The sequence below is a fragment of the Seriola dumerili genome, unplaced genomic scaffold (assembly GCF_002260705.1).
Source record: "Seriola dumerili isolate Sdu_G_001 unplaced genomic scaffold, Sdu_1.0 BDQW01000138.1, whole genome shotgun sequence".
Taxonomy (NCBI): domain Eukaryota; kingdom Metazoa; phylum Chordata; class Actinopteri; order Carangiformes; family Carangidae; genus Seriola; species Seriola dumerili.
Genome location: NW_019174393.1, coordinates 5,088,297 through 5,106,767, shown reverse-complemented (window position 1 = coordinate 5,106,767; position 18,471 = coordinate 5,088,297). Strand labels below are relative to the sequence as shown.

The 18,471-nt window shown below is 39.7% G+C and overlaps 2 protein-coding genes across 4 annotated transcripts in view; one reads left to right on the top strand and one right to left on the bottom strand.

The window, feature by feature from the left end:
* Nucleotides 1-6,135, top strand: LOC111224704 (endoplasmic reticulum-Golgi intermediate compartment protein 2-like). 2 transcript variants are annotated; one of them, XM_022749304.1, is made up of 14 exons: nucleotides 1-123; nucleotides 1,402-1,541; nucleotides 1,644-1,740; nucleotides 1,907-1,953; nucleotides 2,069-2,136; nucleotides 2,356-2,396; nucleotides 2,811-2,912; nucleotides 3,108-3,203; nucleotides 3,370-3,425; nucleotides 4,270-4,368; nucleotides 4,707-4,804; nucleotides 4,931-5,093; nucleotides 5,300-5,379; nucleotides 5,561-6,135. In XM_022749304.1, the coding sequence occupies exons 2-14, from the start codon at nucleotides 1,436-1,438 to the stop codon at nucleotides 5,639-5,641; spliced, it is 1,134 nt and encodes a 377-aa protein (XP_022605025.1). In that variant the 5' UTR covers nucleotides 1-123; nucleotides 1,402-1,435; the 3' UTR covers nucleotides 5,642-6,135. The 2 variants fall into 2 exon arrangements, with proteins under 2 accessions (XP_022605025.1, XP_022605024.1); XM_022749303.1 differs by having other exon boundaries at nucleotides 1,632-1,740.
* A 2,545-nt stretch (nucleotides 6,136-8,680) lies between these two features.
* Nucleotides 8,681-18,471, bottom strand: part of LOC111224703 (fatty acyl-CoA reductase 1-like) — a 52,289-nt gene continuing 42,498 nt past the window's right edge. For both annotated transcript variants that reach the window (XM_022749300.1, XM_022749302.1), the window contains 8 exons: nucleotides 18,169-18,346; nucleotides 15,835-15,879; nucleotides 15,620-15,738; nucleotides 13,897-13,964; nucleotides 11,099-11,270; nucleotides 10,883-11,012; nucleotides 10,088-10,215; nucleotides 8,681-9,654 (listed from right to left, as the gene is read on the bottom strand). In XM_022749300.1, the coding sequence (XP_022605021.1) occupies nucleotides 9,492-9,654; nucleotides 10,088-10,215; nucleotides 10,883-11,012; nucleotides 11,099-11,270; nucleotides 13,897-13,964; nucleotides 15,620-15,738; nucleotides 15,835-15,879; nucleotides 18,169-18,346 (1,003 nt within the window). In that variant the 3' untranslated portion in view covers nucleotides 8,681-9,491. The remainder of the gene's footprint in view (nucleotides 9,655-10,087; nucleotides 10,216-10,882; nucleotides 11,013-11,098; nucleotides 11,271-13,896; nucleotides 13,965-15,619; nucleotides 15,739-15,834; nucleotides 15,880-18,168; nucleotides 18,347-18,471) is intronic.

Genomic DNA, 18,471 nt, shown 5'->3' with positions numbered 1-18,471 from the left:
CATCATGGATGGATCACGGTGCACTAAAATTCAGATTAAATTCAAACCGCACTTATAACTTGTTGAGTACAGCTTCCAGAGACACTGTGCCACGACTTAACATCTAACCAGATGACAAAAGAGGTAAGATACATTATAAATAAACGGTGTAGTGAAGCAGTAATAGATGTGCTGCTTAGGGAGACGGTTAACAGACAGTAAATCAATATATTCACTTCATAAAACATAAAACATCTGTTGTTAATATTGTTTTGGACTGTGTAGCACACATGTCATATTCAGTATTGACTCTTTAGAAACCTTGTCATTTTTCTTATGAATCTTGCATCGTTTCTCTGCTGTATTACAGTGTTAATATAGAGATGTGTATCTGTTGGTGTTTGTATTATTATAGTTTTAAGGGCATTTACTGTCAAAAAATATGTTATGATTTAAGGATCAATATCAAAGTCATTAGAGTGATATGTAGGTATGATTTTAAGTAATATAATGTTATTAGAGCTGAAACAATTAATCGATTAATCGATTGACAGGAAATTAATCGCCAACTAAATTGGCAAACATTTATTTATTTCAGCATCACAAAGGTTAGAATTTGCTGCTTTTCTTTGTCATTTTTTCTTTGACAAAAAACAAAACAAAAATGCCATTTGAAGATATTTTAGAAAAGTGTGATGAACACACCATTTTGTGACATTTTAGGACCTGACCGTTAATTGATTAATCTAGAAAATAATCTGCTGATTAATTGATAATGGAAATAATTCTTACAAAATATTATGCCATCTTCAATGAACATAAAATAAATATTGAAATAAATTATAATAAAACAGAGCAATTGCTTGAACACCTTTTAAAATATTTTTATTACAATTTTATTATGAAATATTTAGAAAAACACATTTTTGGTTGAGGTTACAAGCCAAAATAAATACTGTTGAAAATGCCAAAAATGAATACAATTACTTGTATAAATGTTGTTCTAATCTGAGATGAAGTGAGTTGTTCCCACGTCTCTGAGTGATTGCAGATGCTTGGAACCAGTGCAGTGTTCAGTGATAAATCAGGAAAGCTACTAATGAACAGTGTCTGAAGTGTGAAGAATATGTTTTAAAATATCAGCATCTTCAACAAGCATCAATATTACTGTAATTCCACTGGTAGAAAGTAGACATATGGTAGTATTTGCATGAAATAAATCATTCATTATCAGTTTTGGATACAGAAACTGTATGTAAATTATCAGATATCTGCAAAACAAATCTAATTATAGCAAATTATATTTCCCTTTATTTGAATTCTAGTTTTTTTTCCCAAGCTAAGATGTATATTTGTATCCTTAATAATACCACTGAAAAAGTCAATCCTGAGTGTAATGCTGATGTACTCTGTTCATTTGAGGTGAAGGAGGTGGTGACGTGTCGTGAACCTGAACATGAGGCGTCTGTCCCGAAAGAAGGCCCTGAGTCTGGTGAGGGAGCTGGACGCCTTCCCCAAAGTGTCAGAGAGCTATGTCGAGACGTCAGCATCAGGAGGGACAGGTGACACATCCCTCTGGAAAAGATATACAGTAATATTATTAATAAAAAAAATGATATAAAGTAACCTTATTTACTCTGTCTCATCCACAGTGTCACTTATAGCTTTTAGTGCCATGGCACTTCTGGCTATCTTAGAGTTCTTTGTTTATAGAGACACTTGGATGAAATATGAATATGCAGTTGACAAAGATTTTTCCAGGTAAGTTGTTCAGTACGTTCACTTATTGAATATTAACAATTACACAACAAACATGTCCTAAATTAATTGTGTGACTTTCTACTGATTTTATGCATGTTGCATTATTTACAGCTATAGCATAGAACAGGATATTATTATAGACACTCTTCTTTTTCATTATTTACAGTAAATTGAGAATAAACATTGACATCACAGTTGCCATGAAATGCCAGCGTGAGTATTTAAGCTTCTTTTCCTTTCATATACAGAAACCAGTCAAAGACATGCATTGCAGGTATGCTGTATGTATGTATCAGTGTATTTAAAAACTCATTGTCTGTGCTTGCAGATGTTGGAGCAGATATTCTGGACCTGGCTGAGACCATGATCACATCCAGCGGCCTCCAGTACGAGCCTGTGAGTGAAGCGTGTCTCAGAAAATTTTCTCATCTTTAATTCTGCGTGTGATCACAAGCTGCTTTTTCCACTGTTCATTAAAAGGGCCGCTGCTTGTTAATTAGCCAGTTTTGAGGCACACATATAGGTTATATCCATGCAGGTTTTCTTTCCCGCTTTTAGAAATGTTTTTTTTCACTGCTGCGTTTTTTTCTCTTTTCTCTCTGTACGTTTGATCAGGTTATTTTTGAACTGACTCCACAACAGAGGCTGTGGCAAAGGTAAACTTTCATGAAATCACTCCTGTGCACCAGTGCCAGGAAAATATTACTGTCCAAAATGATGCGATCTAAATTGGAGCCTATGAAAGATCCTCAGTAAAGTCAGAAGTGTTGAAAATGTTATGGCTGGTTGTCGCCCTCTTTTTCTTGTATGAACTTAAACATGTCATGCAAACTATCATGATTAAACTTTAGATTTTAAAAACTATGTAGAAAAACTAGAAAAAGGTGATTGGGAGATTTGGTCCATCCAGATACCTGCCTCTTTCAATTGCTGAAAAACAGCAATTGAAAGAGGTAGTATCAAGGTAGTATCAAGGTGTTGATAAGTCAAAAATCGTTGCATACCTACATTCCAGGTGTAGTTTCTATGCACTGACTATTTTGAGCAAATGACTGTTGTTTGTCTTCCAGGACGTTGCTTCTCATACAGAGCAGGCTGAGAGAGGAACATGCTCTTCAGGAAGTCCTTTACAAAACTCTCCTGAAAGGAGCTCCCACTGCCCTGCCTCCACGGTCAGTTTCATATTTGCAAACACACTATTTTTTTGTTATTAATTTTATAAAAAGGAAATAAAATGAAAGGCGCAGTATTTAAGAATCTGTTCTTCATAGCCCAGAAGAAAGTTATGTTGGATGTCTGTGGATCTTACTGATGCTAATCAACCATTAAGGAATAAGACCATATGCTTAGTAATTGTGTGTGCGTAGGGAGGATACCTCTATGGAGCCGCTCAATGCTTGCAGGATACATGGGCACGTCTACGTCAACAAGGTGGCAGGAAACCTGCACATCACTGTGGGAAAGTAAGAAACTATTTGATTTGTCAAAAAGGCTCTGACAGATTCAGCTCCATGTAAAGACAACAGTGAACTACTTACCATGATCCAGCTGTGGTATTTGTGTAAACATTTAAACTACAGAGCTGTTGTTGACATCAGTCTTCTAAGGCCAGTATTTTGTCTTTTTCAGGCCTATTCACCATCCTCAGGGCCATGCCCATATTGCAGCTTTTGTGAGTCATGAGAGTGAGTTAAAAAAAAACTTCTAATTATGTTTTTCTTTGGCTTGTTTCACATACAGATGTTCTGATACCACTTTTTACTTCCTGATACCAATATGTATCGGCCGATACCGAGTACTGATCTGATACCATTCCAAGAGAAAAACCTTTAACAGCTGTTGTAACAACTAACCCTGTATGGATGTAATGTGATTGCTGATGGCATAGCTCAGGTTAAACCCTTTGTAAAATATGAACAAATACATGAATACCATAGAATCTTTGTGTTATTATCTAATTTGATTTTCATGAAAATAAATAAATCAATAAATCTAGGAATAAACACTTCTTACATTCCTCCCCTTAAAATTAAACCCTTGCATACTGTACACGTTGCTTTATTACTGGTGGGATTTTCCAGTGTAACGTGTTACCAAAGTGCTAACATTTTGCTAATGGCTACGTTTACACTATTTAACAGAAATCAATCTTCACTGCTCTAAAACAGTAGTTGCTGGTGGCTGTACAGCACAACTTCTTGTGTAGCCTCGTGTTTCAGAGCAGTGAAGAAGATTTATCTCTGGGAAAACTGCCATTTTATCCAGAACAAAACAAATTTTAACATCAATAATACCATTAAATGTTGAATCTAAGGCATGTTATTATTCATCACTGCAGTGCTCAGTTTCCCTCCTCAATCAAAGTTTAATTGACATTTTAGATAACCAATGAAAGACAGTTAATGAACTCACACAGTGCTATCGCAGTGTGTATTACAAGTACATTTTTCCCACTTTCACTTCGAGCGCTTTCAGCGATTCTTCATGGCCACGACTGAACCCGAGCTCCCTCTCATCTTTGTGTTGCAGCGTACAACTTCTCCCATCGAATAGACCATTTGTCTTTTGGGGAGGAGATACCAGGCATCATCAATCCTCTGGACAGCACAGAGAAAATCACCTATAACAGTAAGTTATCGCAATTCACAGAGATAGGAGGGGAAAGAGTAAAACACATGATGAAGTGGTTTCCTGCCTTAGAACATTCAAATATTTTTCTGCAGAATTAATCAGGTGTCAACACCTTTATTGAATCACGACTTGATGACCAATCATGACCAAGCTGTCCTTAGCTCGCCTTAGATGATCACTGCCAAGTATAAAAGTTACATTTCTTTTTGATTTTCTTCAGTTTCCATATTTTTCCTCCTCGAAATGAATTTAAAAACACAAAATCTTGATTTTTCAATATTTTGAAATATTGAAATTTTTCATTCATGCTTCTTTTCTGTGTGATTCCACTCCAGACAACCAGATGTTCCAGTACTTCATCACAGTGGTGCCCACCAGACTGAACACATACAAGATATCTGCAGACACACACCAATTTTCTGTGACTGAGCGAGTGAGTAACAAGGAAAAAAAAACAAACAAACCCAGCCTTGTGACAAGAAGTAGAGAGGCTCACAGAGAATTAAGGGTTTAAGGGAAACTGTGGGGAGCACTAAACACCAGACTGTCTGTTTCCAAGGAGCGGGTGATAAACCACGCAGCAGGAAGTCACGGTGTTTCCGGCATCTTTGTGAAGTATGACACCAGCTCTCTGATGGTGACGGTCAGCGAGCAGCATATGCCACTGTGGCAGTTCCTGGTGCGACTGTGTGGCATTATCGGGGGCATATTCTCCACGACAGGCAAGCCCGCTGTAGCCTGCAGTACCATCCTGTTAATTTGTGTTATTGGACAATACAGATCTGTTACTGGCATCTATGAAGCTGGAATCATTCCCAGTCTTTTTAATTCAGAGCAAAACAAAACAAAATATGCTGCATAAAGGATTTATTTTAACAAGTCCATGAATTCATCCGTTTATCGCCGTGTGCTCCCTCTCTCTGTACAGGCATGCTCCATGGGCTTGTCGGCTTCTGTGTTGATGTGATATGCTGTCGCTTCAAACTGGGAGTCTACAGGCTCAGAGAGGTGAGACTGTACCATTATCTGGCCAAATAATCATGCTGTCTGTATCACTGCGAGTAATATTTTTGCTCAGTATCAGAGTAACTTGTTGCTCTGTCTGTATTAAACCAGTCTAAACTTTTAACAATGATTTAAAACATGCATCGTAGCGCTAACAGATTTACCTGTACTAAATCTGCTCTAGGATGTGCAGCTACACAACCAGATGAACAATCTGAACCACCATCAGATCCCTCTGCTGGATGACCATGTTCCTCGGGAGTAGCTCTTTTTCAGTGACCAAAGTCTCCGCCATCATCAAACTGCTGATTCTGCCTCCTGCATGGTTCACTGATGAAGAGCTGACCTCACAAAACTGTATGAAATAATGAACTTTATCATCCCAGTAGGACAAATTATTTATTGTTGTGCACTTTGTAAGGAGTTGTTTTTTTTAAACTAACGTTAGCAGTGTTATTGTGTTATTCTGCTGAAAAAGCTAAAGCTGTCTGTTAAACACTGCGCCGTTGAGTAATTTAAAATTCACATCAGATCATTGCACTTTAAGAAAATGTGTGCCCTGTGGCAGCAGTCATAAATGTATTTTTTTTAAAAAATATTTCCATGTTGTGATGGTGCTTCTTTAAAAATGTTGTTTGCTTTCTGTTCCATTCGCTGTAGCAGCACAAAACACAGATGGTCATTCCAACACTGTTAAAAGTTGAAATAAATTTAACAGTTCCAGTGTTGTTTTGTTTCACAGCATTAATGTGTGGGAAATGTATTTTTGGCAAAAGTTGTAAACATTTATGGTTGTGAAAGAGTTGGATCTCTAAGATGTGAAACAAGAAATGATGCTAGTTTTAAGAGGTGGATCCTGTATTATATTAATGATGAAACCGCTTGACTAGAAAATATTGCTCTTCCATTTTAATTTTATTTAATCACATCCATTTTCAGAAGGTCCCTGTTTGCAGGTACTGGCAAGCATATTGGTAAGGGATTACAAGTAGTTAGACTAGCTTGAGAATTAAGACAGATAAGATCATTTGAACCCCGCAAACGCTTCAGAACAATTACTTAATACTCAACATTTTCTTGTATTCGCAGCTGAATCAGAAATGCCAGCAATCTTTATTCCCAGACTTCAAACAGAAGATACAGTTTTAAGTGGCTGATGATAAATTTTAGTGAGTAAATCTACATCGCGAGGTAGAAGAGAAGTTTAATGGACTGCAGTTCACTTGCTCTTTTTCTCCTCTGGTTTATTTCAGTTTTTCCAAGCAGACGTGAATAAAGTGTTGCCAGAGCACGGAATAGAAGGGTGGTCAAACAATTAGCAAACGACACCAGAAAGAATAAGATGACACCACTGATCACGTGTTGCCATTACATAGAGTACCCGTAGCTCCTGTCTTGGGGGTTCCTGTGTCAACAGTGCTCTGCAAACAGCAAAAACTTTGTCGTCACAGGGAAACGCAGATCAAACCTCCATAACAAAGACATTGTTACAATAAGCCCTGTAGCTCTGTGAGAACAATTCTGATGAAACCACTTCATCACACAGGCCTCGTGGGACTGCAGACATTTTTAGTTCATTGTCCCCCTCTGGAATTAAGGACAGTTACCATGGTTACACCAGACATGGGCTTTGCATAAACATTTATTTAGTTTTGTCCCTTTTTCTCCCATAAAAGGCTCATAACTTATGTATTCGTATTCGGTCAAGAGTCAAGCCTTGCAACATATACAACACTGTACAGTTTTCTTGTTTGTTTAGTAAAAATCAGACTTGCCTGTCACACTTAACACTTTTGGTAGACTCTGTGGGAAGCTCTGTGGTAGAATCCTGTGAAGACACTCACCAAGCAAAAAAAAAAAAAATCAACAGTCAAATACAATTTTTGGTAGTCTATAAGAATAATATGCAAGTTCAACTATTTACAGATCTTCCAACCTGGGTTCAAGGGAGTAATACCAAGGGGGGCCCTCATTTATAATCTAGCACTTGTGATTTAGGTCCAGACTAACATACAGGTCACAGTTTGTCCTGCCTAAAAACAGCAGTCCATCTTTTCGTCCATTAAGGTACGACGTCCCTCAAGGCTCCATACTTGGTCCACTACTTTTCTCTACGTACTTCTGTTTGGTAAATTCATTTGCAGCAACATCATGAGTTTTTGCCTCTATGCAGATGACACTCAACTTTATATTGCAACCAGTATTGCTCAATGCTGTGTCCTGTTTACTTGCTGTCAAAAGCTGGCTGACAAAGATCTTTCTTATTTTCTTACACAAAGATGAAGCAGACATGGAAAAATTCCAGCTTAAAAACAGAATTTAACTAGTTCTTTTAACTTTGATGGCTCTCGTGTATTCGCATTACAGTCACGTCACATTGGTATCCATTATTTTCTTTGAAATATAACAACCCAATGATATTGGAGAAACTTAGGTCATTTAACAACACTACTGCTGTTCTGAAAGTTTTTCTTAAATCTACAAAGACTCTTCTATTCATCTGGATGAAAAACAAATATTCTCTCTGTCGTAAAAATGCTTTTTGACCCATTTCCTGAGCTTCAACTCCGTTTCCTACCCAGGTAGCTCGCAGGCTACTCCAGAAACAATAAAAATATTCTTCATACTGCATCTGAAACACATTTTTTTCCATCCAGAAGGCAAGAAGAATCTGTGGAAATACCTTCAGTACAGTTTTAAATGATCTTCTGTTTTTTTTGTATTTTTTTCCCCAAATATCTCCGGGTAATTATCATTTTTTAGAAAAACAGATAATTACCACCGTGACTTTAGTGTAACACTAACACACCAGAGGCAAAAAATGGGATTTCAATCTTTAAAGTGACTGAATCCTTACTCCAAACTGCCTGCTCCAAACTTGGTCCCTTAAACTCACATACCTGCTACCTTGGACATAACGCGAAGCACTGATATTCAACTTCTTTAACTGGACCCACTGCTTGGACTAACAATATCATCATTAAACCTATTATAATCCCATTGTTGTATCTGGCATTTCTGACTCTGAAAAGCCTCTTGAAGTTTTCATCTGCTAAGGTTTTGGGAAAGATGCCTTCTTAGAAACCTTGGGCTTGGTTGGGAACTGTTGGGAAACATTGTACAATATATCATACTGGGCTATACAAATAAACTCGACTCTGATGTACTCTTATTTATATATAATACACTGCCAAGGTCTACCACGTATATCAGACTAGCCTTTGACGCAAGTATAAAGATGTAAAAGTAGTAAACTTAGTTTCAGTACAAACTGCTGTACAAACAGGCAAAAAGTGGATGAGCATTCAGACAAACAAGGTTTATGTTCAAAGACATACTGACATTATCATTTGTGATAGTAAATAAGTGACAACCTCAACAGCAGGAAAGATGGTAGATCTGTATGTTTCAGTATTTGTAGTGATACATTTGTCTTGTGTGGTCAGATTTGAGCTTTAATACTAGTCTCAGTTATCTGTGGATTGGCCTTGAGACAGGTAACCAGTCAGTTTGTGTGTGTAATCTTTAAAAAGGCAGTAGATACACGTGATGCAAGACACACAGATATCCAAATCACCTGCGTATTAAAGAGAGGAATTGGATATCCCAACAGTAAAAAACAGAGAACCAAAATAATCTTATAGAAATTGTCCTCCACTGACGCACTGCCATATTTCAAGTATGAAACAAAAATCATCACAAGGCAAGGCAATGTACCTAGATTCAAGAGGATGGAAACAATGACGTGGAAAAGAAAGTGGAAGTCACACAAAAGGCTTATTGTTGCATATATAATTGGCCACTTTGAGAAGAAAATGGTAGGTTCAAAATGAACGACAACACTTTTTTTGGACGGGGTTTGGTGACTGAACAGTGCAAGTACTGATGACAGATTTCCAAACTAAACAAATAATTCATGGCTAGTAGACCTCTTTTTTTTCCTCCCTCCTGAGTGCTTCACTCAACTGCAGCCCCCACCTGTAGAGAGCCCCGCTAATCCACACTAAAGGAGGATTTGGAGTGTCATTGGTGGATGGTCAGAGTCTCAGATGTTTTGTCCTGCTGATGGCTAAAGGCGAGGGGCTGCTGTCTCTGGATGAGGTGCTGAGGAAGACTCAGTTGGTTAAGGTGCTGGATGCGCGGAAGTAGGAGAGGAACTTGAAACACAGGCTGACCACAAAGTACCAGATGTTTCTGGCCATCTGGGAGCGGGCGATAAACACCCTCCAGATGAAAATGACCAACAGGGTGTTGAAGGTGTAGCGGATGTTCCTCAGTCTGGGAAAATAGGAAAGGGAGGAGGAGGAATGAGAAACACAGGTGATGATAAAACATTGAACATAATATGAATTCTACATGAATGCCTTTCAAGACACCCAAGGACAAAGCGAATAAAACAATTTAATTTAACAATTTATTTAAAGTTTTTTAAGTTTTTTTTTGTTTTTAAAGTCATGTACAGTTCATGTAGAAGTAGAAAAGACGGTAAGGGGAATTTCTGTTGAACTAAAGTCATGAAGATAACCTGTGTTATTTCATGTCTGATGGTGTGATCAAAACAGCCACCACCGAGTGCAAATTCTTGTTATTTACTAAAACAATGTTATTGCGCTGTAAACCATAGTTTTATAGTCAAAACAGTCCTTTGGCTGGTGTACAGACTGATCACTCCTTGACGCTGTGTGCTGGTTGGATTCTCTTGATTACTTACTTCCTCAGATGCTGCCTGGCAGCGGGAATGTCAGACATGTCTTCGTTCAGGACGTACTTCTTGGTGCCGATGCAGTAATTCTCAATGTACTCAGGCCAGTTCAGCTGACGCACGTCAAAGTTAAATGTCTGCAAGAAAAAGAAAAAGAGAAAACAAAACATGGATGTTGATACCAAGGCAAAACCCAAAACTACTGCTCTGTTAAAAATGAAGGTAAAATTCCACTTTCACCCACAAGATGGAGCAGTGGGCTTCCTCATATGCATTATATTCCCTGAGTGCTCTCTCTCACACATATCAGGTTTAAATGAAAAAAAACTAAAAGTACTGGTGGTAACTTATACATACTGTATATATATACACATACACATACACACACTTGGTCAATATGAAGTCAAACTTAACATGTATTGCACTAAGTGGTTTAATCTATAGCAGTTAATCATATTTATAGACTGATCATGTGTTTTTCTGAATAATCTTATTCTTGGTAACTATAGCAGTCATGTAAATATAGTATGTACTAATATTTCCCACTCCAATATGGTGAAATATAAGAATAAAGTGGCATAAAATATTGAAAGTACAAGTACAGTACTCAAGTTACTGTGCTTAATCATTTTCTACCTCTGTATTTCCTTGTTTATTGTAACCTGCACAGAGCAGCAGTTGGATGAGAGGGTGTTTATAACATTCAGGTAGAGACCGTCTTATGTGATGGATCCAGACAAACTGGTACCTGTAAATGATCTTAGGAGGTAGAATATTTGGCAGCATGCACATGGATAATCCTACCTTCCTGTCCTCAGGTGTCAGCTGGCTCATCAGCATGCTCATGTTCTCCGAGTTCCACTCCCAGTCCTGGCTGCTGAAGTACTCCAGCAGGCCGATGGCCTTGTGCAGACGATTAAAGATGCGCATCATCCTATAGCGAGAAAGAGAGTCAGAGGTCACGCCACGGTTGAACTTTTCTTTAGATATCAAGTTACGACAGACATCTTTGGGTCTTACTGCGGTTTCTGTCCAGAGAGACGCAGGAAGAGGTCGTAGATGAGGGCGGGGAACTTGTGGCTGACCAGGATCCAGTACTGGTTGATCAGGTAGTTGGAGGTGATGTTGGCGTTGGGCCTACGGAAAGCCTGCTCCAAGGGGTTCCTCTTGAAGGACGACATCACGTGGTGCTCTGCAAAAGATGAAGGTTTAGACACAAAACCTGTCAGGTGTTTTCTGAGTCAGAGGAGAATAGAAAATGAACATTTGGTTTAAAAAGATGTCTGATAAATACGATAAGTTTTGCTCTGGCCCCGATGTGTGAATCCAGTGTATTACAGTCAAGTGACAGAATTAAGCATCAAATTTTCCTTGTTCTGAAAGTGTTTCCACAATCTTTAGAGATGCTTCTACCCATGTGGATGAAAAAAAATAAACCAATGTCTAATGTGCAATAAAGATTTTTGAACCAGTTTGACAAGTTGCAGCTAAAAGTAGCCAGGAAAAAACCGACGGAAAAAAAAAAAAAAAAAAAAAAAAAATAGTATGAAAATAAAAGTACAGCTGGATCTATAAATAAAATAAAAAAATAATTTTATTTCTAATTTTGATATATAATATATATATATATATATATATATATATATATATATATATATACACACCCCTGTTTGTTGTTTTTGTGATTTATGTCAAGTGGCTGCTCACATGTCATTTCCAGCCACCATCTTTATTTGAATTAAGAAAAAAGTAACTTGGGAAACAGATTAAAAATCTTTTTTCTTGTTTTTCTTTTTTTTTAAATCATGCAGCTGATATATTATTACATTATATTTTTTATCATCCACATTGTTAGAAGAGCTTTAAAGAATTTTAGAAACACCTTAAAAACAGTGGTGAGTGTGAGTTTTACGATCAGTGGGTGCGTATTTTTCCGTTAAGTGCATGTAAAGCTCTGTGATTTGAATGTAATGGTTGTATATGACAGACACTCTGAGGTCCAGCCTTGCTCTACAAGTCAGTGGAGAAGTGGCGCTGACTCACTGAACAAAAAAAAGAAAAAATAAATAAATAAAGAAAATAAAATAAAAAGGTCCTTTAAAGCAAATTTACACAAACCAAGTTTCCCATCATCCACTAACCACAAACAAACAGGTAATCACACAGATTGCAGTTTCTATACAGGGATCATGACTTCCAGGAACCGTGGACGGCCTTAATCATTACACGATTTTCAGCTCTGGTTCTCAGTGATTTCCCCCACCGGGCAGAACAACCACCCCCCTCCTCCTCCTCCCAGAATCCAACAGCAGCCATCCACAGATACAGAGAGCAGCCATGTGACTACACATTACATCATACACACACACACACACATACATACATACATATACACACACACACACACACACATACACATAGCACGCAAACTAGGCCTTGCACCGTTTGTTTCCATGGCAACAGATATGTGGTGGTTGCAGGGGCTGAGATGACCAGATCCGAGGTGACAGCCAGCTGTGGCCCAGCTCCTTGCAGCCTGGTTGAGAGGATCGCTGCTAACCTTGAGCTGCCCTCAGACGTCCAGGACGGAGTTGATTTTAACAAAAACACTGGGACAGAATACCCACAATTCTTTGCCAGAGACAGGGACCAGGATCGTCCTCCTTTACTTGTCTTTTTTATTTCATGTTGCGGAAAAAACTTGTAATTTTCTGTGTGTTTTTCAGCCTCTTCTGATCCTCTCGTTGTAGATTAGCTTCATTCCTAGCTTTCATTTGGGGCAGTCAGATTAGAGTCCACTGCTCCTCTTTCATAACAGCGAGTTGCAGTGATGAGACCTAATCCTGCTCCGAGCCATCTGGTCGCAATTTCCTCGGTAAGGGAGCATGTTTGCTAATCTGAGAGGAAAGAGAGGGTCGCTGGTCATCGTGCCAGCCTCACATCCAGAGGCCTCTAATCCCACTGTGTGTGATGACCGCTGAGAGGGAAACGACCAGAGCTTTCACTCCTCACATGTAATTTCATCGCTCAGATCCTGAGCTCACAATAAGAACAGTTATGTTCAAACAAAGCACCAATTAATATCAACTCGACATAAATATTTGTGGATAATTAAAATGCAGAGAGATAGTGGAATAATAAAAGTAAACAATGTAGTACAACGCAAGATGTAAATTCAGAAAGTCTGTGCTTTAAGTGACTCAACTGTATTTTCTGGATTTATGATTTATTGTTATTTAACAACAATTCTGAGTTATTGAAATTGTGTGTGGGTTATATAGAAATGTAATAAAGTATTTTAAAAAAAGAAACCGCAAAGATGAACAATGAAAAAGAATGCACATTTTTCACACAGTCCGATGACGCTTAAACACCTGCACTGAGCTGAGATCCCTGTTATCTTAAAAAAAAAATTTTTTTTTATTAAAACCTGGTTTGATGGACAAAATCTCACTTTAGAAAAATAAATATTATATTCATATTCCCCGCAGTGAAATCCTGTTTTATCTCAGTTCTCAGGAATCAGGTGATTCATACAGAAGCACCTCATTGTAAGAAAAATCGGTTTTACTTTCCAACTAATTCCCTGCAGCTGTTAAATCCACCTTCTGTCTCTGTCCAGCAGGGGGCAGACTCTCTCCACGGGAGCCCCCGAAAACAAGCAACACAACCACATCACAGGGACATTATGTCACAACACTGGAGTATTGATTTGTGATGATGAAAGCGAAACGGGACAACAATATTGTGGGATGCCAGCAGGCGCAGAGATGTGACAGGTTTTCTATTCCCTTTAATACAACAAACAATGTACGTACCGATCTCTCCCCAGTGGAACGGGTTGATGCCGCCGGTCGTGCAGTTGTACACCAGCGCCGTTTTCGGTCTGCGAGGTGTGGGAGAAGGTGGTCATAAAAATGCTCATAAAAATACATTTTCTGCTTACACTGGACAGGCAGACTATGTAGGTAATGAAACAAAGGGCTTTTAACAAGGTAAACACAGGTAATTCATATTACTGTCAGACAACATATGCTGACCTCTAAAAGACACGGAATACACATACAGGCTGAGAAACTGAGGGATAACTTCAATTAACCTTTTAACACACTTTCCAATGTGGGGGGTTAATACTTAACTTATTTTTCTGTTTTTCTGTTTTCCTTCTGAAAATAAGTACAAGTTGTCAGGTACATTAAACTGGCATAACACATGCAACACTATAGTATTTATGTACATTATTACATTTGTGAGATAAGTTCTGTTTCCTCCACTTTTGGCTACACTTCGTTATAATATGGGTCTCTAAGCTAGTGGTCCACCTCAGCGCCTGAAGTATTATCTTGCTTCATATTAACAAGGGAGTTGGTCAGGACTCATTTTTCCCCACATTGTCTCCAGCATTGGAAAATCTGACCCAGTCAATTCCGTGAAGAACTGAGTAGGACGTTTTTGATGAAGTAGTGAGGAACACGTTGCCATGGAAAACCTTCACCGTGACGTAGGAAGAGTGGATCTGGTGGGATTTCACACATTCTTGACCCCTTGCTCTTCACCGGATTGATTTGTAACTGACTGAACTGAGAACATCGACAACAATCTTGTTTTTCGGAGCCAAATCTTTCTGTTGCAGCCTTTATTTTATGATTGATCAAGTTCCTCTTCAGCCCTTCGGCTCAAAGCTGCTGTTAAACTTTTAGATTTTCAGTTTTCATCCAGACTGTCTTTTTTTTTTTTTTTTTTTTTTTTTAAAAGATTCCTCGTCGAACTTCGACATTTCTTTTTTATCACTTTGAACTTTTAATACGGCTACAGATGTGAGAGACACTGATGCCTTTCAAGCAGCTGAGTACTGTGCGTGTTAGAAGACACTGACTAATTACACGTTTCTGCTCTCTTCCACCAGGAAACATTATATTTTAATCTTCACCTGTGCTTTTACTGAGGTCTCTAGGATATTATTAGAACTATCCCATATTCCTACAACTAAACACTTATTTTATTTATTTATTATGATGGTCAGTTAATACAAATAAAACATTGAACAAATAAACTGCATCATTATTTGCATGATTTCTTTAAAAAATAAGATGTTACTGTTCTATAGTTTTATTATTTATAGAAATAGATGAATTTCAGTAAAAGGTTAATAATGCTCATCTTGTCTAAGTCAGTATGTTAAAGGGGGCACTCCACTGATTTCACATGTCAGAACTACACAGCTCGGGGACAGCTGTATCACGGCCTCTGTGATCAGGTCTGAGAAAATGTGACTCGAGCAGCTCGAGTCGTCTGGGACTGAACCTGAAAACTTGTTGCATGGAGTCCAGGTAAAGAGGGACAGACAACAATGTGCCTAAAAGTCAGGATCTCTTTGATTTTTGATTATTACTTCCCTACTTACCATCCCTAACATTCTCTTTAAAATGTCTAATCTGAAAAACAAGTATTTTACTCAATGAGGATTTATCAGTCCTTTCCTACGATGACGGACGCAGGTTTTCGACCTTTCAGGACAAACCTCGGGGTGCGTTTACTGACCTGTGTACAGCGGTGTACCAGCCAGCAGCCAGGGTGAGGTTGATGACCACGTCCACAGGGATCAGGTCAGCCACCGCATCATTGTTGGCCCTCATGGTGCGCAGGATACCCTTGCCGGCCTGACGCGGGACAAACCGGTCTTAGTGACACTTCAAAAGCTTTGAGGTTCAAGAGAAACATGTTTTTTTTTTTGTTTGTTTTTTTTTTCCACTCACAGCTATAAAGACGCCGCTCGGCCCGTTGAAGTTGTCGATCCAACCCTGAGGAGCAACGACAGAGAGATGCCAGAGTTAGACGTCCTTAACAGCAACATGTATGTGGTCGTGTGTGTGTGTGTGTTTACGTGTGTTGAATCAGCTGTTCGCAGGCTTGGTTATTCCTGTGCTGGGAACATGGGGGGGGGGGGGGGGGGGGGAGGGGGGGGGGGGGGGGGGGGGGGGGGGGGGGGGGTGGGGGGGGGGGGGGGGGGGGAGGGCGGGGAAAGGGGGGGGGGGGGGGGCAGCAGTGATTGTCGACTTCAATTAGACTCCATTAAAAATGGATGGAACCACTGGTTATAGACTGCTGCAGCTCCCAGTGCGAGGGACTGGAGACCCATTATGTGGTCAAGGCTGATTCTTGTCTCCAGTCTAATAATAAGCTCTGGTTCAGATAGAGTGCAAGAGATGAACAGGCCACTGAGGCTGGAGGTGTTTTCAGCACCACAATCTGCTGATGGCTTCACGCCAGGCTGAGGAGGGAGACGCATCTCTCAATTTACATTTTGAGTCATATGTGACGGTTAAACAGAAGATGTCAAAAGACATGGAGACAGAACTGATGCGTATATCGTGGTTGTAAACACACCACGCATTAATACAAACATAGATAAACTGCACCCCCCCTCCCCCACCCCCACAGCGCCTACTGGCACGAGCTGCCAAGGCGATTGCAGGGCCAAGCGTGAGTGAGGCCTTTTGAAGAGTCGCTGCCAGGCCGAGCTTACAACTGAAGGTTGAGCACAGAGCCAGGAACCGCCGTCACAGTCCCAGTGCGCAAACACAAGGCCTACATTTCCTGACACCAGATAAACTTTCCTGTGTTTTTCTGCTACATCATCTCGGCAGCGAGAGAGGATTAAGAAAAAAAGAAAAAAAAAAAAAAACACTCAATGTCTTCTTAAAAGGTTTTTCTGGAGCTTTCAACCTCATAGTCTTCATCAGCAGCAGATGCACTTTGCTCAGACTGAGAAAGACCAAGAGATGCCTTTGAAAGCTCAAGAAAAATCTAGTACCGGTAAGTGGGCGCATACCATGTGGGCTCAAATGCCCTGAGCAACGAGTCCCCGGTTCGACTTATAAAGCCAGCCGGACCATTTCCTGCATGTCACTCCCCGACTCACTCGCTCCCTGCATTTCCTGTCCGCTTCCACTGATGCTATCTAATAAAAAGGCATAAAAGACCCCCCACAATTCTAATACATTTTATAGATGATTCATCGGAAAAAGAGTAGAGCCAGATTAATCGATAAAGAAAATAATGATTATTTGCAGTGCAAATTTATTTTACAATAATATGAAAGCAGAGAAAAAGCAAATCCTGACATTTGAAAAGCTGGAATGAGCAAATGTTTGGCATCCCCCTTTAAAACCTCTGTTCTGAAGTTATTCATGTTTTGTTTACATCAGAAATTTTGTAAAATTATTGAAACATCTATATTTTGAAATATCAAAATCAGCTGAGGGACACTGCTCGCTTTTCTTCGACAACTTAAGCTTTTTCATTATATGTGAAAATAACTGTAATTTGTAGGGATGAAAAGTTACAGATCGGGCCTTTACCCAACAAGCAGTGACAAACACTGATCACCTCTAAATGAATGCGACGAAACAGTGGCTGATACTTAAAGACAGGTTTAAAGTGTCCCACAGTGCGAGACTTAAATCCCTGACTCAGTGAAATGCAAAATGTTGGAGACGCCTGCAGCAACTAGACTGAAAGCTGCTTAATCACGGAAGTCGTGCAACTTTCAGCTTTCAGTATTAAGTCCTCTCTCCATGTGAGCAGCCTCCACTTGAACTTCTCTGGACTTCCCACGCTTCCTGTGACGTTCAGTTCGTCAGCACGCCTCCGTCCTCGCCGTCTTATTTCTGCCGCCGTCACCGCTCCGTCCCAACAGCTGTTTGGGTGGATTGAAGACGGCTCGGTTGGATCACACGGGTCTTCAGCCGAGATATTAACCAATTTGCTTTAATCCTGGGCCACTTAAGATAAAGCCCACAGGGGAGCGGTATTGACTCGTGCAGGATTACATCGATCAATATCTTATTTCCATTCGTTTTACTGTCACAGGGGACCGCGCTGTGGGGGGAGGGGATCTAGAAATGGTGAGCGGGTTATTCATGAGTGTTTAACATGTTGATTAACATTCACCACAGAGAGAAGGAGCCAGAATAACCACTGTTCAGACCACACTGAGGTCAGGGCGAGAGTCTTTTCTGGTGTTAATCACCTATGACTATATTACAAGTGGTTTCACGCTGTGTGAGGAAAATGTTGTGTGGACTCACGGAGAAAGGCTCCTGCCAGCTGGCTCCCACTATAGAGGGTCTGATGATGCCGATGTTGAGCTTGTCCTGCTCCTGCTGCACCACGTACTCGGCCAGGGCTTTGGTGTAGGTGTAGGTGTTGGGCCGGTCGCCGATGAGCCGCGGTGTGATGTCTCGCACGATGCCGTCATCCATCCACCTGGCGACAGAAAGCCGATACGCAGTCAGAGAAGTGAATACATTACATGTGTTACTGATTGTTTACACATTTTTGGATCATTATCATTAATAATTATCACACACAGGGTGTACTGTGTGCACGAG